At 43.0% G+C, this 24,247-nt stretch overlaps 1 protein-coding gene across 2 annotated transcripts in view; it reads left to right on the top strand.

The window, feature by feature from the left end:
• DRD3 (dopamine receptor D3) overlaps positions 1–24,247 on the top strand; it is a 42,685-nt gene that overhangs the window by 6,819 nt on the left and 11,619 nt on the right. For both annotated transcript variants that reach the window (XM_028505005.2, XM_028505004.2), the window contains exons 2-3: positions 9,464–9,576; positions 20,320–20,462. In XM_028505005.2, the coding sequence (XP_028360806.1) occupies positions 9,464–9,576; positions 20,320–20,462 (256 nt within the window). The remainder of the gene's footprint in view (positions 1–9,463; positions 9,577–20,319; positions 20,463–24,247) is intronic.

Genomic DNA, 24,247 nt, shown 5'->3' with positions numbered 1-24,247 from the left:
TATCTCACTGTCAGCACTTACCACATTATATTATAGTTATTTTCTTAGCATCCATCTCCTGAGCCCTCAGTTCATCCTCACTAGTTCATACATTTCTCTCCCTAATATGCACACACTACATTCTGAGGTCTTGGGGACAAAAACAGCTTTAATTCATTTCTGTACACCTACCCCTGTGTAGTATCAGGCATATAATGGGCAGTTGATAAATATGGGATATGGGTGGATGGAGGAACAAACACCTACTCTTTCCTCCTATGTTATTAGAATGAAGTTAAATTGTACACTTCCCAGAAGCAGAGTGTTAAAGGTGCTGACATTTTTTTAAAGATTTTATTTACTTTCGCCCTGGCTGGCATAGCTCAGTGGATTGAGTGTGGGCTGCGAACCAAAGTGTCACAGGTTCAATTCCCAGTCAGGGCACATGCCTGGGTTGCAGGCCACAGCCCCCAGCAACCGCACATTGATGTTTCTCTCTCTCTCTCTCTTTCTCCCTCCCTTCCCTCTCTAAAAATAAATAAATAAAATCTTAAAAAAAAAAAGATTTTATTTACTTTCAGAGAGAGGGGAAGGAAGGGAGAGAAACATCAACGTGTGGCTGCCTCCCACATGTGCCCCACACCAGGGGACCTGGCCCACAACCCAGGCATGTGTCCCGACTGGGAATTAAATCAGTTACCCTTGAGTTTGCAGGCTGGCACTCAACTACTGAGCCACACCAGCCAGGGCTAAGGTGCTGACTTTTGAGAGTCATGATCAATATTAGGAGTTTGAAATGTCAGCTCCTTTTACTGGCTATGTATTCTCTTTTTTTAGTACATTTTATTGTTTTTTTTATTACAACTGTCACACATTTTCTCCCTTTGCCCCCTCCACCCAGTACCCCTCTACCCTCCATCAATCCCTCCCTTAGTTCATGTCCATGGGTCTTGCATATGAGTTATTTGGCTTCTCCATTTCCTATATCATTGTTAATGTCCACCTGTCTATTTTGTACCTACCAATTATGCTTTTTTAATCCCTGCACCTTTCCCCCGCATCCTCTCCTTTCCCCCTCCAAGCTGATGACCCTCCAAATGATCTCCATGTCTATAATTCCATCCTTGTTCTGTTTGTTTGCTTAGTTTGTTTGTTTTTATAGATTCAGCTATGAGTTTGTTGTCACTTTAATGTTTATGATTTTGATCTTCTTCTTTTTCTTAAATAAGTCCCTTTAACATTTTATATAATAATGGTTTAGTGATGATGAACTCCTTTAGCTTTACCTTGTCTGGGAAGCACTTTATCTGCCCTTCGATTCTAAATGATAGCTTTGCTGGATAGAGTAATCTTGGTCGTAGGTCCTTGCTTTTCATCACTTTAAATACTTTTTTCCAGTCCCTTCTTGCCTACAGGGTTTCTTTTGAGAAATCAGCTGCTAGTCTAATGGGAACTCCTTTGTAGGTAACTGTCTCCTTATCTCTTGCTGTTTTTAAGATTCTCTCCTTACCTTTAATCTTCAGCATTTTAATTTTCATGTATCTTGGTGTGGTCCTCTTTGGGTCCAACTTGTTTGGGATTCTCTGTGCTTCCTGAACTGGTATGTCTATTTCCTTTGACAAATTACAGAAGTTTTCTTTAATTATTTTTCCAAATAAGTTTTCAATGTCTTGATCTTCCTTTTCTCCTGGCACCCCTATTATTTGGATGTTGGCACATTTGAAGATATCCCAGATTCTCCTTGTACTATCCTCATTTTTTTTAATTCTTGTTTCTTCTTTCTGTTCTAGTTGAATGTTTAGTTCTTCCTTATGTTCCAAATCATTGATTTGAATCCCAGCTTCCTTGCCTTCATTGTTGGTTCCCTGCAGATTTTTCTTTATTTCACTTAGTGTAACCTTCATTTCTTCCCTTATGTTTTTGCCATACTCAATGAGTTCTTTGAGCATCCTGATCACCAGTGTTTTGAACTCTGCATCTGGTAAGTTGACTATCCCAGTTTCATTTAGTTCTTTTTCTGGGATTTTGTTCTGTTCTTTCATTTGAGCCATATTTCTTTGTCTCCTGAATTCGGCAGCCTCCCTGTGTTTGTTTCTGTGTATTAGGTAGAGCTGCTTTGACTCCCTGTAAATGTCGCCTGTAAATTGTGTGAGGTGGAGACCTAGGTAATTGCCAGGGCAGGGCAACCCGCTTCACAGCTTTGTGGCTCTGTGTTGGTGGACAACTTAGAGAGGGGACTGTACCGCTGCCTGGCTTCTGGGGGTTTGCCCAGCATTCACCCCATTTCCCATCACTTCACCCACTCCCGCTGTGAGACTAGTTCCCTTTCAGCTGTTGCCCTAGTTTTGAATCCCAGAGGGGACGGGTTCATATATGCTCTAAGATGCAGGCCCTTTAAGCAAAGTTTTCTGAAAGTCCAGAAGTTTCTTCTGCTGCCCCAAATCTCACTGGTTTTTACAGCCAGAAGTTATGGGGACTTATCTTCCCAGTGCTGGAACTGTGGTCTGTGTGATCTGGCCTGGGCTGGGATCACTCACTCCCATGGTATCCCTCCCAATTTTTATCCACCACACGTGAATGTGGGACCGCCCAAGCCCTGCCTGTTCCACCACTGCTGCCTCTCCACACCACACTGCGCCTCATCACATCTCCAACCAGTCTCCGCATCTTCGCCCCTCCTACCCATCTCAATGAATGTGGCTTCTTTAAATCCATTGTTGTCAGACTTCCATACAGTTCGATTTTCTGACAGTTCTGAGTGTTATTTATTTTGAGATTTAGTTGTAATTCCTTTTTGTGGTTGCATGAGGAGGCGAAGCATGTCTACCCATGCCTCCATCTTGACTGGAAGTGACTCTGGCTATGTAGTCTTAGGCAAATTACTCAACCCCTTTCAATCACCATTTTGTTATTGAAAAATTGGAAATAATATTTAACTCATTGGATTGCTTTGGGAGTTATTTGATCTTGGCCCTTCACAGCTCTTTATTCATCACTTATTATTTGCTTGGCGTGAAGGACTCCATAGATAAAAAGTATTTCTGTTACACATCCCACCAATTAGAGACTCATTTTAATGAGTAAGCTCTGAGGAAGGCTTACTTATTACTAGAACCAGCTAATCAGATTGTTTTCTTCTTGTGACTTAGCTGAGCTCAAGGAGAGGATGGAAATTTTGATGGCAGAATTGGAGAATAAAAGAAAAGATAGCCAAAATACGGAGGTGTAGTTGGGGAGTGGAAGCAGTGGAGAGGTTGGGGGGTTTGGCCCATAGGAGCTAAAGAAGCAGGGTACCAAGGAAACCTGCCCAGTGTGTACTTTCTTGAGGCCCCAAAGTCAGCAGCCACCACCGCTTTTTGCAGCCCGGAGACAGAGGAAATCAGGAGGGCGTCCTAGAAGGGAGATGACAAATTCTGTCACACAAAAAAATCCTTGATGTGCACAAGGTTTTCTCCTTTCCTCTTGCATTCACCCAGTTCCATCCCTTTTCAATAACTGTCCCCTCCTCACTTGACACTTCTATATAGCAGAGCATGAAGCAACCCACCCTCCAATGCCCTGTCTGACCTGAGGAGCTGTGCCACCTCAGGGAAGGCATGGAACCTCTCTAAGCTTGAGTCTCTTTGTCTGTGATGAAGATGACAGTGTTACCAGACAGGGGCCTGGCCCCAAATAAGTCTGCCTAGTGCCAGCTGTAGTGTGTTGGTTCTTGACTTCATATAGGAAAGATTTCACAACATGACCCCAGATGACTATGAGGATCCATTTATTAAAGCTGAGGACAGTGAAACAAGGAAGGGCTTAGCACAGAAGAAGCAACAAGAGAGCCGAGGCTGGGCTGCCATAGCTCACTGGGAAGTCAGAGAAAAGGGGGCCTTTGGGACAGGTTCAGGGGACTAGCCTGAGACCAGCTGCCACTGCTGCCCATTGCTGTAGAGTTTAGGAGACATGTGCCTCTGGGGAAAGAAGTGAAGGGAGAAGAGGGTAAAGAGAATGGCAAGGGCTGCTCCCCAGAGGGAAAGCACATGCTGGGTCCTCTCTCTTGAGGCTTTTATCTCTTTCCTGATGGTGGTTGGGAATCTTAGGGGAGGTCTCAGAGGAGGGTTTCATCAGAATATTCATCAGTTCTCCAGGTGTGCCCTTTCAGGGTCATGGTCTCCACTGATTGGTCAGTGGCAGGACAGAAGGTCTTTAGTCATTGAAGTTGGTCCTGGTGCTTTTCTGGGCCTGGAACAGAAATAGACCTGAGACCTCCAAGGAGGAAAAACGAGAGAAGGAAAGGTTACCCTGGGGGGTGAGGTCCTTGTTTTCCCAGTTTTGCCCCCTGCCAGGCACCTGGGTGACCATCTGCACCTGGCTGTAAATTGCTCAGCCATTGTGTTCAGCTATCTGTTGGTCTCCCTAATCCACTTACCAAGGAATTTCCCTAGATTCTCACTATCCTGTCTCAACAGTAGTCCTCTCTCATAGGATTATAATCATCAGTGGAGGCCGTGTACATAAAGTGCTTTGCAGAACATCAAGACCCAGTAAGCCAGAGAAAGACAGGGACCCTTATATTTGGAATCTAATAAACAAAATAAACTAACAAAATAGAAACAAACACATAAATAGAAACAGACTCATAAGTAGAGAACAGACTGTCATAGGGAAGGGGGGTTGTGGGGCTGGGTGAAAAAGGTAAAGGGATTAAGAAAAAAAAAAAAACCTCATTAATGCAGAAAACAGTACGGTGATTACCAGAGGGAAAGGGAGGGTAGGGGGAAGTAGAAGAAAGTCAAGGAGAGATAGTGGTGATGGGAAGAGAAATGACTTGGGGTGGTGAACACACAATATAATATACAGATGATATGTTATAGAGCTGTACACCTGAAACCTATATTATTTTATTAGCCAATGCCACCCCCAATAAATTGAATTTAAAAAATAGGAAGAAGGAAAAAAGCAGGCATTCAGCAAACACTAGCTATTAGTATTAATATAGATTGTGTCAGAGACCAGTCATTCTTTCAGAACAGACTTGCATGCCAGGCATTGCTCTAGGTGCCGAGGATGCAGCAACAAACAAGTACAAGTCCCTGCTCCTACGGAGTTTATTAAGTAACAGTCATTTAATTTCCTATCAAAGAAGTGTACTCTTTGTCCTGAAAACCTGTATGAGCACATTCAGTTTTCTGAATCTGAAGTTTTAAAGCTACAGAAATCCTAAAACAGGTTATGTGGGTCAGTGGTGCATAATAGGGTAAGTTCTAAAAAAATGTTAGGTTGTATTAATAACATTAGGATCTCATGATAATCTCTAGTTATGTTACTTACAAATTACTTGCTTCTTCAATAATCTTATAAATTCTTCAAGGACAGGGCCTGAAGTACACTCAGTAAAACCTCTTAAAACACATAGCATATACCCTCTTTCTATGAACTAAGTATTAGGACCTTCACAACTACTAGCTTCATGGATGAATGAGTGAGTGAAGGAGTGAGAGGGTTTCTGTTGTTCTAAATAACCCTCTCATCTACCTTGTACCTTTAACACAGACACAAATAGGCAATCACAGTTTGGAAGGAAAAGTGTTTTTTCCTCAATTTAGGACATAAATTACATAATAGACATATGTTAAAATGAGAGTTAGTATACAAAATTCAACTTTTTGCAAGAAGCTTTTACAGCAAACAATCATCCTGTGTAAAAAGCAACACTATCTTTTATTCTCCTTACTTCCTTAAATCATTGTGTTATTATGACTATATGCATACTCCTTTTTTAAAGTTTTTCATTGTAAGAATTTCTGTAAATGTGAATTCCTAAATTCACATTGGGTCTTTTTATATACACAGCCAAATAAGCAAAAAATGGTGATTTCAGAGCTAGTTTGAACTTTTCATCGTTGCTTTTATTTTCTTATTTTAAGATCCTTATTTGTTTATTTATTTATTCATTCATTCATTCATTTTTAAATATATTTTACTGATTATGCTATTACAGTTGTCCCATTTTTTTCTCCCCTTTACTCCCCTCCACCTTGCCACCCACATTGCCCCCTCTTAGTTCATGTCCATGGGTCATACATATAAGTTCTTTGGCTTCTCCATTTCCTATACTATTCTTACCCTCCCCCTGTCTATTTTGTACCTACCATTTACGCTTCTTATTCCCTGTACCTTTTCCTTCATTTTCTCCCCTCCTCCCCCCCCTGGCTGATAACCCTCCAGGTGATCTCCATTTCTGTGATTCTGTTCCTGTTCTAGTTGTTTGCTTAGTATGTTTTTGTTTTTGTTTTAGGTTCATTTGTTAATAGTTGTGAGTTTGTTGTCATTTTATTTTAGGTTCAGTTGTTAATAGTTGTGAGTTTGTTGGCATTTTACATTTATCATAGTTTTGATTTTTTTTTTTTTAGATAAGTCCCTTTAACACAGGGTGTCAAACTCATTTTCACCGGGGGCCACATCGGCCTCATGGTTGACTTCAAAGGGCTGAATGTAATTTTAGGACAGTAAAACTGTAACTACTCCTTAACTAGGGGCAAGGAGCTTGGTGCTGCTACCAGGTAGAAACAAAGTGCCAGGTCGGATAAAACAAGGTAGAAAGCTGGATTTGGCCCTTAGGCCTTTTGTTTGCCACCTGTGCTTTAACATTTCATATGAATAAGGGCTTGGTGACGATAGACTCCTTTAACTTGACTTTGTCTGAGAAGTACTTTATCTGCCCTTCCATTCTAAATGATAGCTTTGATGGATAGAATAATTTGGGATGTTGGTCCTTGCATTTTAAGACTGAATACTTCTTTCTAGCTCCTTCTTGCCTGCAAGGTTTCTTTCAAAAAGTCCTTTGTAGGTAACTGTCTCCTTTTGTCTTGCTGCTTTTAAGAGTTTCTCCTTACCTTTAATCTTGGGTAACATAATTATGATGTGCTTTGGTGTGTGCTTCCTTCCAACTTTTGGGGACTCTCTAAGCTTCCCGGACTTCCTGGAAGTCTATTTCCTTTGCCAGATTGGGGAAGTTCTCCTTCATTGTTTTTTCAAATAAATTTTCCATTTCTTGCTCTTTCTTTTCTCCTTCTCGCACCCCTACAATTCGGATGTTGGATGTTTAAAGTTATCCCAGAGGTTCCTAAGCCTCTCCTTATTTTTTTGAATTCTTATTTCTTCATTCTGTTCTGGTTGAATGTTTATTTCTTTCTTCTGCTCCAAATCATTGATTTGAGTCCCAGTTTCTTTCCCTTCACTGTTGGTTCCCTGTATATTTTTCTTTATTTCTCTTTTCATAGCCTTCACTTTTCCCCTCTATTTTGCAACAATACTCAACCATTTCTGTGAGCATCCTGATTACCAGTGTTTTGAACTGTGCATCTGATAGGTTGGCTATCTCTTCATCACTTAGCTCTGTTTTTGCAGCTTTGATCTGTTCTTTCATTTGGGCCATATTTTTTTTTGTCTCAGTGCTCCTGTTACATTTAAAGGGCAGAACCTTAGGTATGTACCAGGATGGGGCAACCCACATTGCTGCATTGTCAGGCTGTGTGTGCAGGTGGGGTCAGAGAGGGAACAATGCCGCTTGCTTGCCCAGCTTTCAGTCACTTCCCTCACTACTTACAAGCAACCTGGGCCTTCTGGTGCTAATTCCCGGGTGAGTGGGTTTGTGGATGTTCTAGAACCCTGTGGGTCTCTCCAATGGACTCTCCTGTGAGGCTGGAAGATTCTCCCACCACCACAACCTCCACAGGTTTTTACTGCCAGAGGTTTTGAGGTTTTATTTCCCTGGATTGGAACCCTGGGTTGCATGGTCTGTGTCGCTCCCCAGTTGTTCCTCCCAGTTTATCCGGATGCAAATGTGGGACTGCCTGGTCTGCCAGCTACTGCCTTGCCCTTCTGGTCCACCAGCCAGTGCCTTGCCACTAGTCCTCTCCTTTCTAGCTGCCTATCTCTGCCTCTCCTACCAGTCTGGACGAATGTTTCTTCTTTAACTCCTTAGTTGCCTGACTTCCATACAGTTTGATTTTCTAATAGTTCTGGTTATTTTTGTCTTTAAATTTGTTGTTGTCCTTCTTTTGGTTGTGCAAGAAGGCAAAGTATATCTACCTATGCCTCCATCTTTGCTGGAAGTCTTGAACTTTTCATTGTTGCTTTTAAACAAAATAACTTTGCTCAGAGTTTCTCAAAACAGGGTCTGGAGATGACCAAATATAGTGATAAAATCAAATGCCACAGCACTATTTTAAGCACTGTTTCAACAATGTCTCTTTTTTCCTTGAGAAGATACTTCAGAGGCAAGTGTACTTATTTTTCACTCTCCCTTCCTCTTAATTAGCCATTGGGCCTGCGCAGCAAGGACACACAGCTACAGCCTGGGACCCAAAGCTTCCCAGGTTTCTCTTTGAGAGCCATGATCCTGAGAACGGCATGATTGCTCCCCACAGGCAGGAAGCCAGTAAATGAACAAAGGCCTCAGGCCCAAGATGGGCATTTGTGGATACTCTCAGGTGGCAGTCTCCCTGACAGATCTCTCTGGTACAATAAGGTTATATAAATTTTTTAATAAAATAGAAATGTACCAGAATGGAAATTAAATTGCTTTATTCCTGACTTTTTTCAAGTGTTACTAGAAGTTCTGGAGCTTGAGACACACGTAAAAATGAACAAGGTCATAGCCATCCTCACTAATTCTGTGAGTGGTAGGGAGGATCTGGGACCCTTTCCAATGCTCTGGTCCAGTCTGTCCCCTCAACTCTTGGTGCCTGGGACCTGAGTGTCAAAAGCAGGCACATTGGCATAGACTTAACTTACATAGGTTTTTAGAGATATGTTCCAGGGTGTTTCCAAACTTTAAAACCAGAAGCCAGATAGAATTCCACTTGGGAGGTCAGTTTTATGAAAAATGTGTCTCTGGTTATTTTCTGGGTGCATGGAAAGCTTGCCACTGGATGGAGAGCTTCAGAGAGGCAGTTTTGCCTCACTGCACACATCTGGCGGTGACCCAAGCTCACTGACTGCTTGCTATGCACCTATGGGCATATCACTTCACCACATAGAGCTTTAGTTGCCTCTAGAGTTTGAATCAAATCAGTGATTCTCAAATGTTGGTGTGATTAGAGATAGAGGAGTTATTTTTTAAAATGAAGATTCATGGGCCCCAGGTCCAGAAAGTCTAACTCAGCAGGTCTAGGAAAGAGTTCCAAAATCTTCATCTTTAATGAATACCCCACTGTGGACCAGACTTTGAGAAATACTGAACTAGTTGATTTGGAAGATCCCTTCCATCTCCAACTTTCTAATATTCTGCGACTTTGTCCTTTTTGCATGTGACCAATCTTGGGCAGACTGTCACTCCCTTGGTGTCTACCTGTCCTTGGTCATGATGATGTACCAACAGGGAAGGCATGCCAGCCTGTTATCTACAGAGGGCAGCCTAGGGAAGGCATAGAGTTGTTTGGGTTGCTGTCCCTTCACTGGGGGGAACACTAACATCCTTGTCTCTGATGCTCAGGTGACAGGTGGAGTCTGGAATTTCAGCCGCCTTTGCTGCGATGTTTTCGTCACCCTGGATGTCATGATGTGTACAGCCAGCATCCTAAACCTCTGTGCCATCAGCATCGATAGGTAGGGCTGGGGCTCCCCCTTCCTGGCTTAGGAGAGGGGCGGCCTAGACTGGGTGGGGAAGCTGCCCTTGCTGTATTTGAGACACACACAGGCTTTGCATCTGCAAAGTAGAACTTAATGCTGGGACATTTTCCTTCTTCTTTTTCTCTTAAACTATGGTTTGTGGGTGAAAAGGAACCCCTGTGACAGGAAAGAAATGATTATTCTATAGGCTTCCCAACCTTTCCTTCCACCCAGGTCACAGAAGAGGATTCTGTTTGGGGTTTTTGTGATTCCTAATTGGGAGGAGGGGGTTGGAGAACAAGGATGAAAGGTGAGCTGATTTGGGTTGGGAAGAAAATTTCGTTACTACTTTGTTTTTGGTAAAAGGAGGGCAGACGGGAGTCTTTTGTGTGATTTCTGGACATTTATTACATAAAAAACGTTTTTTACAGAAGTAACACAGAGCATCTGGTTTTCTATATCACCACCTCTACCACCTAAACTCTAGTCCTAGCCCTTATTGACTGTGAATCTCCCTGCCGAGTGTATTACAGAGCCTTGAACAAAGAATATTAAACTGAATTCAGGGGTCCCTGCCTGAGGGTAGCCAGTGCTTATATCACAAGTGTGCACCTTCAGAAAGGACAGGAGAGAGTGGGAGAAGATCAGCCTCAGAAGAAGGAGGAAAGAACTATATAAAGAGAGCTTCTAGAAGAGGCTCTGGGACAGCTCCCACCCAGCCTGCTAGTCTGACTGTGCTCTCTTCCCCCTCGAGAACACGCCTGTCCACTCCATCCACACACATTCACACAGGCAGCTGGTGGGTGAGGCCCTGTGGGTTGTGCCTTGCTCAAGGGTGTGGGGGTCGAATTCAGCCAGTGTTTCCTCTGCCAAGCCTTAAGTCCGCCAGGAGAGGGTGCGTTTTCTAATTTGCACAGGTGTGCCATTCTACTGGCAGCAGTCATGACACACCCTTCTACTTTGACCACTGAAGACACAACCAACAAGAATAAACCTTGAATCAACTTCTGTCTCATACAGGAAAACTCCCAGAGTGCATAGCACTCACCTACCTGAAACCTGAAGGGACAATTGGCTTATGCCTTAGATCCCAATGGAGAAGGATGCTCCTTGCGTGGCTCAATTTCGATATAAACAAATCCTCACCAAACCTCAAAATGGAGCCTTTATTCTATCCTAGGAATGAACATAGGCCTTGGAAAAATGGTCTCCATTATCCCGCACAAGCAGTTTGTGGTACACGGAATTAAATTCTGTTCGTGTGATGCCAAATAACTGGTCAATTCATTAAAAATGCAGTCATTCATGCAGACCTTTGGTCTTCACACAATGCTGACAAACCAGTCACACCAGTCTGACAAATCTGACCAAATGGATTCAGCATTTTTTGGTCATGAAGCCCTGATCTGTAATAGCAGGGGAGTAAGAGATAGGAAAGAAAAGGAAATGATGAAAGGGTTTTTGAAAGCAAGCAATACTATTGTCATTAGGTTCTTAGGCATAGCTCTGGATGCTGAAGAATTGGACTAAAGCTGCCTTTTCTTTTTTACAAAGCAGAGTGGGTGAGCACAAGGCCCCGCCTCCTTGGCTCCTCGCCTCCCCAGTGGGCCAGCCCCTCCCACCACACTGCGGGTCAGAACAAATTTGGGGAGAGGGCTGAGAAAGTGTCAGAGGAGGAGGACACGATGTGAGCGGTGAGATTTCAAGTCCTCCTCCAGGAGCCCGTGAATAATGCAACCAAATTCATTCACTGGGGAGCTCTTTAAGTGGCTCTCAAATGGCACCCATCACACAGGCAAGCCTCTGCGCCTTCGCAGGAGCACAATAGGTACCAGATGAGTCACAGGCACCTTGGAGTTTTAGTTTGCATCTAAATAAGCACTTTATATCTGCAAAGGGCTTTCTAATCATTTGCAAGAAGCTTTTTTCTTCAACAATTCCACGAGGGGAGTCCATAGAACTAAAGATTTATTGAGCCCCCTGTCTGATGAAATAAAAGATGGTGAAAAGCAGCCCTCACAGAGCTCTGGGGCTCATTAAACCCAGGGGGGAGTTAGACCCAGGCCCTCTCACCCAGCGCAGCCTCTCACCTCCCCCACCCTCTGCTTCCTCAAGAGAATTCATCATCCGTTCCCCCCACACACACCTCCCACTCTGAGACAAGGCTTTATTTTAGGTGGAGGTAGAATTCTGCGAGGATCTTGAGACCTTCAGTAGGATGACAAGTCCCCAAACCCCAGTCACAGAACTGAGAGTCAAAAAAGGCACCTAGTGTAACGCATTTGTGCAGACCTGTCACATGCTTGCACGAGGTCCTGCAGTCTTCTGCACAGGTCTCGAACTAGAACCCGAGTGCCCTAATTCCCCTGCCAGCACTCCGTCTGTTCCAGTGACTGGACCTTTCACCGGTGGACGTGGGGCCAGGGCACCCGGGGAAGGGCTTCTGGCCATGCCAGCAGCCCAGCTCCACAGGTGCTCTTTCCCCGGAGTAAACAAGGCACAGTTCCTATGCCTTTAATGCCCCAGCTACCTCTGTGCTCATCCTAACTTGCCTGATGATAAAAGCAACAACAATAGAAACAGGTACCATTTATTTGGTGTGTACTATATGCCAGGCATTAAGAGCTTTTCATTATCGATAACCCTCACAACTCCCCAGCAGGCAGGTATGTTATCCCTATTTTCCAACTGAAGACACTGAGGCTAGACTGGGTAGGTAAGCTCGCCCAGATCACACAGCTGGCAGGGGCAGGATGAGGGACTCAGTGAGCCTCTCTCCCCACTGCACACTGCCTTGAGCAGAGACGCCCAGCCACACCGCCTGCCCTGCTTAGTGACGATTCCACCTTCCTTGGTCAAGTCAGTTACCCTCTCTGGGCCTGGTTTCATTTTGTTTTGTTTTAATCTGTTTAGCATAATAGAAAAAGGGTTGTGAGGATTAAATGAGTAATGCCAGTAAAACACTTCTTACAGTTGCCTGGCACATAGAAAGTGCTATTATATACCTGCTTGATAAATAAATTAAATGTCCTCTAGTAATCAGGAATAAGGGACAGACACCCATAAATTCTTTGATACGAACAAACACAGATCCCTTGGGCTAGCACAATAATAATGACAATACTGTTTTTTAAAATATTTAATATGTACCAGACATTGTGCTAAACAAACAAACAAACAAACAAAAACCTTCACAGAGATACTCGCATTCACTATTCATAAAAGCCCTATGGAGCTGAATCATTATGCTCTCTGTGCTGATGAGGAAGATGAGTCTTGGAGAAGAAGCCAAATCTCAGGTGCAGGGCCACACGGTTAATGGAAGAACTGGAACTTAGATGTTAGTCAATCTGTATCTGGTGTCCACGCACTTAACCACCTTGCACACCGTCCATGTTCGGGCCATGCTAGAGAGAGTCCAGACAGCCAGAAGCTCAAACACAAGGAGAGAGGGCCTGGTGAGGGAGCTGCGTGGGCTACTCTACTCGCTGAAACCCGCAGGTAAACTAGATCTTGGAACCCTGCGGTGAGCGCAGCAGCCCACGTGTCCAGAGGCGGTCCTGGGTGGGGGCAGCCCTGGTCTCTCTTCTTGCTCACATCCATGCCCAGCCCTGCCCTTGCCTGTAGTCGGTCATCTGCGATTAATTTGGAAGATAAGAGGTGGCACAGCCTGCCTGGGTGGGAAGTCAGGGTCCCTGCGGTGCTCTAGGAACTAGGGGGCTGAGCTTTGCCTCCCTGACTCCCACTGGGCCTAGAGAGCCCCCAGGTGAGCAATGAACTCCTCACCCCGGCGGAGCTGACGGAGTTCTTGCTGCATTATGGTGCCCTCCGATGGCTAATTCAGGAACAACCTCTATGTCTCAGTCCCTGTGGAAAAAAACCCTAGAGGCAGATTTGAGGGTCTCATTTATTTATTCTAAATGCTTAATCGTGTTTAAAAAAATAATTAGAAAAAAATGTTATGTAAAAGTGGTAAATGTAATCTCATCTCTCCCTTCTTACCCAAGGTAACAAGTAATTTTGACACAAAAATTTTCCTTAATACAGAATTTCTCAAACTTGTCTAATCATAAGATTCATTCGCTGGTTAAAAATACACATTTTTGGGTTTAACTTCATAAAACTTAAACAAAATATCCAGGGATGTGGCCTGAGAATATGTATTTTAAAAGATCCTCCCAGGCAAGTAATAGAATCCAATTAATTGGGGAAACTCAGCTCTGGACATCCACAGCACTCTCAAGGTACAAGCCACCCTTCAAGCCACCTTTCCTGAGGGAGCCCGTGTCTCCACAAGCCCTCAGAGACTTGTCCATGCCCTTGAGAGGGGGTGGGGCACCCAGGAGAGATGCTGGCCCCGGAGATGGGAGCCCTGGCTCTGCCACGACAGGTTGTGGGACCTCAAGTTCACCATGTAACCTCTCTGTGTCTCTGATTCCAGCTTTCTGAAATGAAGCCAGTGTTCCCTGCACTTGCTGACTTATTAGATTAACAGGAGCCTGCATGGAGTTGCTGAACATTAAAGCATATTTAGGAAAGCATGCAACTCTCAGTGGTGTGCTTGAAGCCAGCTGGTGATGGCTAGTGAAAGCTAATTGGCAAAATTTTAACAATTCTTTGGTCCAGCTATTAAACCTTTGCTGTATCTTGAAATGGGCAATGGTGGGTATATTTGTACCATGGAAATTGGCAAATGGTACACACTAAAGCTTTCTTTACCCAGAGAGCCAGTTGTTAGCCATTTAATAGCACACCACTGGATGTATGGGGTGGTCAGGCTTTTACATCAAATGACATTATGTAAATGAAAGGCCTGAGCCCAACTGCAAGTGTGGGCACAAGGAGGTGTGTCCTGTCTTTCCTTCCCAACCCTGACAGCTATCTGGCTATGACAGCTGCAGGATGCAAGGCAGAGTCTCTTTTCCAAGGTTCCTCAGCAATCAGTGCTGAGAGCCAGGCCCACGTAGACATATTTGACTCAAAGCCACAGCCCAGTGCCCAGCAGAGTCTAAAGTCCTGAGCAGAATAAAAGGCCTGGAAGAGTCTCTTCTTCTGGTCAAGATGGGGGTGTAGGGAGACATGCTTTGTTCCTCATGCAGCTACAGAAAGAATTATAACTATAACTCAAAACAAACAGCAACCAGAACTGTCAGAAAATTGAGCTGTACACAAGTCCAACCACCAAGGATTTAAAGAAGCCACAGTCACCCAGAGGAGTAGGAGGGATGGAGGCACAGAGGCACAGAGAGGTAAAGAGAGGTGGTAGTCCCACATTCCTGTGTAGTGGGCAAAAATCAGAAGGGACACCTTGTGAGCCAGCAATCCCAGCCCCAGACCAGACCTCCTAACCCAGGGTTCCACCGCCAGGAAGATAAGCCCCCATAACTTCTGGCTGCAAAAACTGATGGGGGGCGGGGTGGCAAAAGAAACCAGAATTCTCAAGAGACTTTTTTTAAAGGGACCACAACAGATTTAGGACTCATGCAGGCCCACCCCATCTGGGATTCAGCACCAGGGCAACAGCTGAAATGGCACCAGTCACATACAGGAAGTGGGGGAAGTGACTAGAAATGGGACAAGTGCTGGGCAAACCTCCAGAAGCCAGACAGTGGCATTGTCCCCACTCCCAGCCCTCCCTCCACACAGAGCCACAAAGCGGTGAAGTGAGTTGCTCTGCCCTGGCAATTACCTACGGCTCCACCACAATTTACAGATGCCTTTTCTAAGACTGAGAGTCAATGCAGCTCTACCTAATACACAGAAACAAACACAGGGAGCCTGCCAAATTGAGGAGACAAAAGAAATATGGCCCAAATGAAAGAACAGAACAAAACCCCAGAAAAAAGAAATACATGAAATGGAGATAGTCAACTTATCAGATGCAGAGTTCAAAATGCCAGTAATCAGGATGCTCAGAGAACTCACTGAGTATAGCAAAAACATAAAGGAAGAAATGAAGTTTGCAATAAGAGAAATAAAGGAAAATCTACAGAGAACAAACAGTGGAGAGGATGAAGCCGAGAATCAAATCAACAATTTGGAACACAAGGAAGAAAAAGCATTCAATCAGAATAGCAGGAAGAAAAAATAATTTTAAAAAACAATGATAGGTTTAGAAACCTCTAAAACAAATTTAAACATACCAATATTTAAGTCATAGGGGTTCCAGAAGGAGAAGAGAAAGAGCAAGACATTGAAAACTTATTTAAAAATATAGTGAAAGACAGCTTCCCTAGTCTGGCAAAGGAAATAGACAAAAAAGTCCCGGAAGCACAGAGTCCCAAACAAGCTAGACCCATAGAGGTCCATACCAAGACACATCATAATTAAAATGTCAAAGATAAAAGAAGTAGAGAATCTTAAAAGCAGCAAGAGGAAAGCAGAGAGTTACCTACAAAAGAGTTTCCATAAGACTAGCTGCTGATTTCTCAAAAGAAACATTGCAGGCAAGAAGGGACTGGAAAGAAATATTCAAAGTGATGAAAAGCAAAGGCCTACATCAGGGGTGTCAAATTCATTTTCACCGTGGGCCACATCAGCCTCACAGTTGCCTTCAAAGGGCCCAATGTAATTTTAGGACTGTATAAATGTAACTGCTCCTCAACTAGAGGCAAGGAGCTCGGTGCTGCCACCGGGTAGAAACAAGGTGCCTGGAAGGATGAAACAAGGTGGAGGGCCAGATTTGGCCCACAGGCCTTGTGTTTGCCACCTGTGACCTACACACAACCTAGATTATTCTACCCAGCAAAGTTATCGTTTAGAATGGAAGGGCAGAGAAAGTGTTTCCCAGACAAGGTACAACTACAGGAGTTCATTGTCACTAAGCCATTATTATATGAAATGTTAAAGGGACTTATTTAAGAAAAAGATCAAAACTATTAACATTTAAATGGCAACAAATGGCCTTGGCTGGTGTAGCTCAGTGGATTGAAAATGGGCCTGCCAACCAAAGGGTGCCAGTTCAGTTCCTAGTCAGGGTACATGACTGGGTTGTGAGCCAGGTTCCCAATAGGAGGCACATGAGAGGCAACCACACATTGATGTTTCTTTCCCTCTCTTTCTCCTTCCCTTCCCCTCTCTCTAAAATATAAATAAATAAAATCTTTATCTAATGAAGATAAAATAAAATTTCAACAAATTCACAGCTATCAAGAACTGAATCTAAAGAACCAATCTGAACAAACAACCAGAACAGGAACAGAATCATAAATATGGAGATCATTTGGAGGGTTATCAGCTGGGATGGGGAATGGGGAAGAATGGAGGAAAAGGTTCAGGAAATAAGAAGCATAATTGGTAGGTACAAAATAGACAGGGGGAGGTTAAGAACAGGAAATGGAGTAACCAGAGAACTTAGATGCATGACCCATGGATGTGAACTAAGGGAGGAGATAGCTGGAGGGAAGAGAGTACCAGGTGGAGGGGTGACAAAGGTGGAAAAATTGAGACAACTGTAATAGCATAATCAATAAAATACATTTTAAATAAATAAATAAACAGCCTGGAAGAACCACAGGTGCTACTTGCTCTGTTCCTTCATTGCCAAATTAGGACCTCGAGAGAGATTTGCAATGTATATATATCAGTAGAAGGGAACTGGGTTGTCATAGGCCTCTCTTAGGGTTAGTGATTGGATCTTAATTTCACCTTATTAATTAAGGGCCTCTATTACTCATTCTTGAGAAAGAAGCCACCTCTGTCATACATTATGGGGCCAAGGTAAGTTCTGCAGAGTCTACCTTCATCTCAGCCCTCAGAGCTGACTCTCAAGCTGCTTGTGGGGGGTTACAAATGTTAACACATGAACTGTAATGCTAGATGCACAAGAAGCAGATGATTCAGGCAGGGCTGGCACATACAGGAGGAACACCAGGGAGCACTGTCCCAGTCCCTCCAGCCTGGGGTCTGTCCTTCCCTTCCTCAGCCCCAAGCCTTGAGGTGCACAAAGGTGTTAAGTAGGCTCTCGTTTAACCTCTCTGTGCATCTCCTGTCTGAATCTGGTCTCCAGGTTCCTTGGACACTGAGAAAACAAAGACAAAATGAGCATATGTAGATCCAGTGATATACATTAGATCCCTTGGGCCTGGCTAAGACAAGAATTGTTCTCTTATAGGGAAGGAGGCCTCCGGGATCCATGAGGCAATCATTCAATTAATAGCTTCTTACCATTTGCTTTGTGCAAGGACCTATGGGGAATACCAAGTCTATAGGATGAGTTGAGCCATCAGGTAGTTTAAATCATATGGGGACTATCTCCCTCCATGAGGCAAGTTCAATAATAATGCAAGACAACTGCAGGCAGAAGAGCAACATGATTGATTGGCATAGGAGGTTTGTGTGTTCAGAGTTAGAAGTCTCTATAAGATGAAGAGACTGGGAAAGTTGTTTGAGAGCTGATCTGGGATTAAAGGAGGTCAAGAAGGAGCTACCCAGGGAAGGCAAAGGGACAGCAGATTGAACAAAAACAGCAGTCTCCTCTGTTGCTGTGGAACAAATTATCACAAATGTAATAGCTTAAACTATAGCTGTATTTTAATCTAACAATTTCTGTAGGTCAGAAGTCTGTGAGTAGTACAGCAGATAGGTTCTCTGCTTAGGGTCTCACAAGGCTGAAAACAGAGTGTAAGTGGGGCTGTGTTCTCATCTGGAGCTTGTGGTCCCCTTCCAAACTTACCCAGGTTGTCAGTAGAATTCCACTAGCTTCCCTGCAGTTGTAGCTCTGAGGTCCCCATTTTCTTGGTGGTTGTCAATCAAGAGCTGTTCTCAGCTTCTGTAGGCCTCTTGCCCTTCCTTACCAAATGACTTTTTTCCAAAACATGACAGTTTTCTCCTTCACAACCAGCAGGGTAAATTCTCATGCTTTTTGAATCTCTCTAAATTAAGGGCCCAGTCCTTTTTAAGGAATTACCTGATCAGGTCAGGCCCACTGAGGATAATCTCCCTTTTCATTACTTCAGTCTCTTGATTAGTAATCTAATCAGAGGAACAACATTATACCAGATTCACATGTTTGGGCTACATTCAAAAGGAGGGGATTCTACAGGGACATCATAATGGTGAATTTGCAGGATCTGTTGTCCTTCCGTCTAAAATGTTCTTCTATCTTTTCTCATGGCTGGGCCCCTCATACCCCTCTCCTTTCCGTGCTCAGCCTGTGTTTGTGTACCCCTTCTTGACATCCTCCATTATCCTCAAACATGTCACACAGCTTATTTCATTCATGATATTCTTCATTTTATATTAACATTTTTTGGTCCAATTCCAAGTTCCATAAGGGCAGGGATGATGTCCCATTTGCACATCTCTATATTTCCAGAATAAAGCCTGGCATATAGTAGGGACTCAATAAACATTGAATGAAAGGTTAAGTGAATGAGTGAGAAAATTATATGGAAAGGCCAAGGGAGAGTCAAAAGGCCTGGGTAGTGGGTGCAGATTTCTTAAAGAATGGCGGGAGATGTAACCAGGTTAAGGAATGTGGAGAGACAGGCAAATATATTTCAGATAGCTTGAGTTTGAGATGACTATGAAGCAAATGTTTAGGTAGTAAGTCCAACAAGAAGTATGTGTGAGGAGTTGCCACAGAAAATACAACAATGTCTCCTGGCTGGTGTGGCTCAGTGGATTGAGTGCCCACCTGCAAACCAAAAGGTCACTGGTTCAATTCCCAGTCCGGGCACATGCCTGGGTTGCAGGTCAAGTCCTCAGCTGGGGGTGTTCAAGAGGCAACCAATTGATGTTTCTCTCCCTCTCTTTCTGTCTCCAGTACCTGCTCTCTAAAAGTAAATTTAAAAAAATACAACAATGTCTAACAAGAATAAAGAATTATGCTTTGACTATGTGAAAGCATGTGCAGTAGACTGAAAGTTTGTGTCCCCCCACCCAATTCATACTTTGAAATACTAACACCCAGAGTGATAGTATTAGGAGGTGGGATCTTTGAGTGGTAATTAGGTCATGAGGTACAGACATCATGAATGATATTAGTGCTCTTTTAAAAGAGACCTCATGGAGCTCCCTCACCCCTTTCACCATGTGAGGACACAGTGAGAAGACGACTGTCCATGAACCAGGAAGTGGACCTTCACCAGACACCGAATCTGCTAGTGCCTTAACCTTGGACTTCCCAGTCTTCTGAACTGTAACAAATAAATGTTTGTCGTTTAAGCCATCCAGGCAGTGGTATTTGTGATACAGCAATCCAAACAGACTAAGTCAGCATGAAAACTAAATTTTACTTCATTGGATATTATTTTTCTCTACTTTTAATATCTCTGCTGTTTGGAATGGTTGTCACTATAAGAGTTGGAATTTATATTAGAATAGCAGCAGATGTAAATACCTACATGGACATAGTTTTATCGTTATCTGAAGAACTGTGGGAGAAAGGAAGGGCACACACCCACACCCAGAGTATCTTCAGGGTGCAGGGTGGAGAACACAGTGCATGCACCTGCTGGGCCATCAGTCAAGACCCGGCAAGAAGCTCTCCAGCAACCCAGTGCTCCTGTGCTATCTTTTTAATTCTGTCTCCTTTTTTCTGATCACCCCTCCCAATGAATTCTTCATTTAATCTATCTTATCTCAACCTTTCTACTATTTTCACCATTTCTCTTTCTCCATCAAAATCATTTTTCTCTTGCAACATTTATCAACCTGATTGTTTCTCTAGAACTTCCTTCGACTTGTCTCCCCTGCCCTTTCTCACCGTGTCTATTCTCTCTCCCCTTCCTTTTACAGGTACACTGCGGTGGTCATGCCAGTTCACTACCAACATGGCACGGGACAGAGCTCCTGCCGGCGGGTGGCACTCATGATTACAGCCGTCTGGGTACTGGCCTTTGCCGTGTCTTGCCCTCTCCTCTTTGGCTTTAACACCACAGGTAACAGTGACGGCCCCACTTCCAAAACCCATGTGACTCATAGCACACGTGAGGGGCTGCAAGTGGAGCTCAGCCCTGAAATTTCTGACCCCTGGTCAATGCACTTTGTAATCCAATGAAGATGCTGTAGACTGCAAAGCTTTGACCCTTGTTGATTATAATAAAACATAAAGCAAACTTCAGCAATTACTAGCACAAGGATAAAGTTCTGCCCAAATTAATGAAAAATCTGGCTTATTCCTACTTTGAAAGAAATGTCATTGTATTCATTTGAAAAAATGTACCAGTTAAAAAATTAAATCATATTAATAACTCAGATGAAGTTTGCTAATGAAAAGATGACTCTTCATAACTGACTTACAATGCAAAATAATATATCATAAAAGCCCTGGAGTAGGATACACATTTTGAGCCTTTGCTTGATAAGAATCATCTCTAGCATTGGGGAACTACTATAGATTCCTAAACTATTGATGGGTGTATTTCCATCAATATACTTATATACTTATAAGTATATACTTATACTTATATTTTAACATACAAAAATTTTGCCTATTCTTGTTGGCACATGGTACATCTACTGAATGGATGGATGGATAGATGGATGGACAATGTGTATATCAAGATATTTGGGATTTTGACATAAAACACCAATCCAAATTTATACCTCTGTGGATCAATGCCCTCTGTGTCTGTTCCATGTCCATGTGTTAGCCCCAGCAATTTCATGTGTTGAGTGAAAACTATTATCACATACAGAAAAGTTACAGGTTTTGGTGATAAATACTGAGTCTTTGCTGAGCAAACTGATCGACTCTTGCTCTACTGTTAATCTGGATTTCTTATTTTGTCCACTTGAATCGATCCATTTCATTTCTATTATGTTGCAGGTTTATGAATTTCTAGTATATGTACAAGTCACATAGCTAGCTGTGTGTTTATGTGTGTACAGATATATGTAACACATTACATATAAATACAGGCAAATTCTAACCTATAAATAGTCTTCAAAGAGTCATTTGCTGGACAAGAGTTTAGAAGTCAGGACACATTTAGGAAGACAGACAGAGGTTCTGGAGTCAGAACAACCTAGATTGAAGCTCCAGTTTCACTATTTACAAGCTGTGTCTCCTTGAACAAGTAAACATTTTTTACTGGTTTCCTTATTGATCAATAATAGAGTGGAGCATAAACTTCAGCAGATTCAAATATGTAGACTCAGTCTATATATTCAGTTACAAAAGTTTTCACATTTGTTTTTATAAATGACTTCCTGCAAATAAGCCCTACAACTCCACCTCCAAAATTACATGTTGCGCTTTCAACTCTTTATAATGTATGACATATTGTTGTATGTATCATTCATCTTAGCTTATTACTGTTCAGGGCTGTAATCAAATCATGTATATCTTCATATGTGATTCAGAGGATTCTTCAAAGGAAATTTTTACTGTACTCATTCATTGACTTTAGAATCTAACCCTGCATATATATAATTCTACTCTACCTCCTTCATAGACTTTTACAATTAAATGAGGATTAAATTGGGATAACATACACAGACATGTCAGTACATACCACCTGTTCCAGGTGGGGCTTGTTTATCTGCCACATGAAAGGCTAAGTAGCCAAGTTATCCAACAAATACTTGCCTGGCATTCCTAAAATACGATATTATTGTCATCTTTGCATTATTCTTTACCATGAGTTACTTTGTTGTTTTCACTGAATGGCATTTATATACACAAGTAAGTGTACACACGCCTCCCAAAAAAACATTCCCCAACACGGCTAGAGACTGACTGGCACTAAAATACCAGTTCCGATGAGTGTTAAGAATGCTTTTTGGGTAAGTCTGATAACTAAGCCACTTTCTATATCTTTATTTCTGTACAAAAATGCATTCTAAGTATAGGGCACTCGCTACCACTGCTAGACCAAGGCCTTGCTTCACTCCCAGTCAGCAGCCAACCCCACCAACATTTGCAGGACTGGGTGGTTCCTTTTTCTTATTCCTGGAGGCTGGCAGCGAGGTCTTACTCAGTCTCACACATAGAAACACACACACACACACACACACACACATGCACACACCCTGGTAAGAGTTAAAACCATCTCAAAATCTGACATTCGAGTTCCCAGTTAATGTCAACATCAAAAGTGAAGAAGAATGATGAGCTAATTGCAGTGCCGTTGCCACCAGTGAGATCATTATTGTTCCAGAAACAAAACTCAGAGAAATCTTTCCAAAAGGATTTTCAAATGCAGAATTGAGAAGGCAAAGAAGGCCCATGACTTAGCATGTACACTCTCGCTTCTCTCACAATCTCCTCTCTCTGACCTTGAAGTTTACTAACAAGACTATCTGAGCACTCCACTCATTCGCATATTGTGTCAAAATGTCAGGTGCATCAGAAAAGCCCAGTAGACATGAGCTAATGTTATTGATGTTGTTGTTGTTGTTGTTGTTATGTATTAGGAAAGGTTTCTGTGCCACAAAATGTAACTACGTGCCTACTCTAAGGACACCCCAAACAGTGTAGTTCTGCTGGTGGTCACAGAGAAGACTGGTGGTCTCATCCAAGAAGTCAGTTTGGGAAGTAGTGAGCAGAACTCAAGGCAGGGTGTGTGTGTTTCTGTGTTCTTCCTTCTCTGTCTCAGTCTGACCTTCATTGTACAGCGTCACTATCTTGATAGAGGTGGATGCCTCCAGCACCTCTTCCTTCTGTAAGGAAATTCCCAAGTTCATTCAAACGCCCAATATAAATGACTTCTCTCAGACCTTTTTCCTATCCTTCCTGTGAAAAGCAGAGGAAAAAAGGGCAGGATTCTGCCAATAACACCTGACATTGGAAGTAAATAAACTTTTACTTAGACGTGCAATACAAAAGAACATTCTGACAGAGTTTGTTTTTATAAAATGAGCTGCCACGTGGGACTGTGAATTGTCAGAGAACAGAAGGTAGCAAAGCGTTGAACTTCGGTTTCTTTCAACTTGGAATTGCGCTTATTGACTGAGGAAAGGTCAGTATGTATTTCTGCATGCACACCTAAGGCAAGGTCTTGGGTCACGGAGAATTCCAAGGCTGTGGGGCCTGGCTGACCAGTGTTGCCCCAGCTCCCTGCAGAGGCCCATAGTTCTAGGCAAATGCCACACTATCAACAGCCCTAACAGCAGTGGAAGAGCACGGACTGTTGGTGCTACAGGAAACCCTAAAGATCCCTGAGTGAGCAGCACATTTCTCTCATTTCACAGATAAGAAAAATAACTAGTATTTACATTTTTGCCAGATCAGATAGCTGTTGTGTTATACAAAAAAATCTAGAGTGAATAAGCAATAACTAGTGACAGGGTGTAAGAAATCTTCAAGGGAGGAAGACCTAAAGCAAGAAAATCCTATCAGCTGGCTTAATTTTCCTCTGAAACTAAGAAATGAAGGAGTGCTATTTATGTGATTTTAGCAATAGAACAGCTCACCTGGCTTTCAGAACACTGGGTCTGGGGGGTGGGGGAGTGGGAAGGATTGCTTTAGAAGTATGAAGTTAAAAGAATAGTAGGATCATCCTAAAATCAGATTCATCAGGATCTCCTGTCTTTGCAAACAAGTTGAGGACAAAACCTTTGATGAGCTTGAAGTTCATTATTTCTCAAGTCATCCTGCTTCTGGCCTCCTCGCTGTTCACATGTCTGTGGGACTCAAGTAGCCAGGCTAGCCCACAAAAGCCTCTTAGACTCCTTAGCAGAGCTATTGAGTGTATTTATCACCCTACATAGTGCCTTGAAC

Source organism: Phyllostomus discolor, chromosome 2, assembly GCF_004126475.2.
Source record: "Phyllostomus discolor isolate MPI-MPIP mPhyDis1 chromosome 2, mPhyDis1.pri.v3, whole genome shotgun sequence".
NCBI lineage: Eukaryota > Metazoa > Chordata > Mammalia > Chiroptera > Phyllostomidae > Phyllostomus > Phyllostomus discolor.
This window is presented reverse-complemented; position numbering and strand designations above follow the sequence as displayed.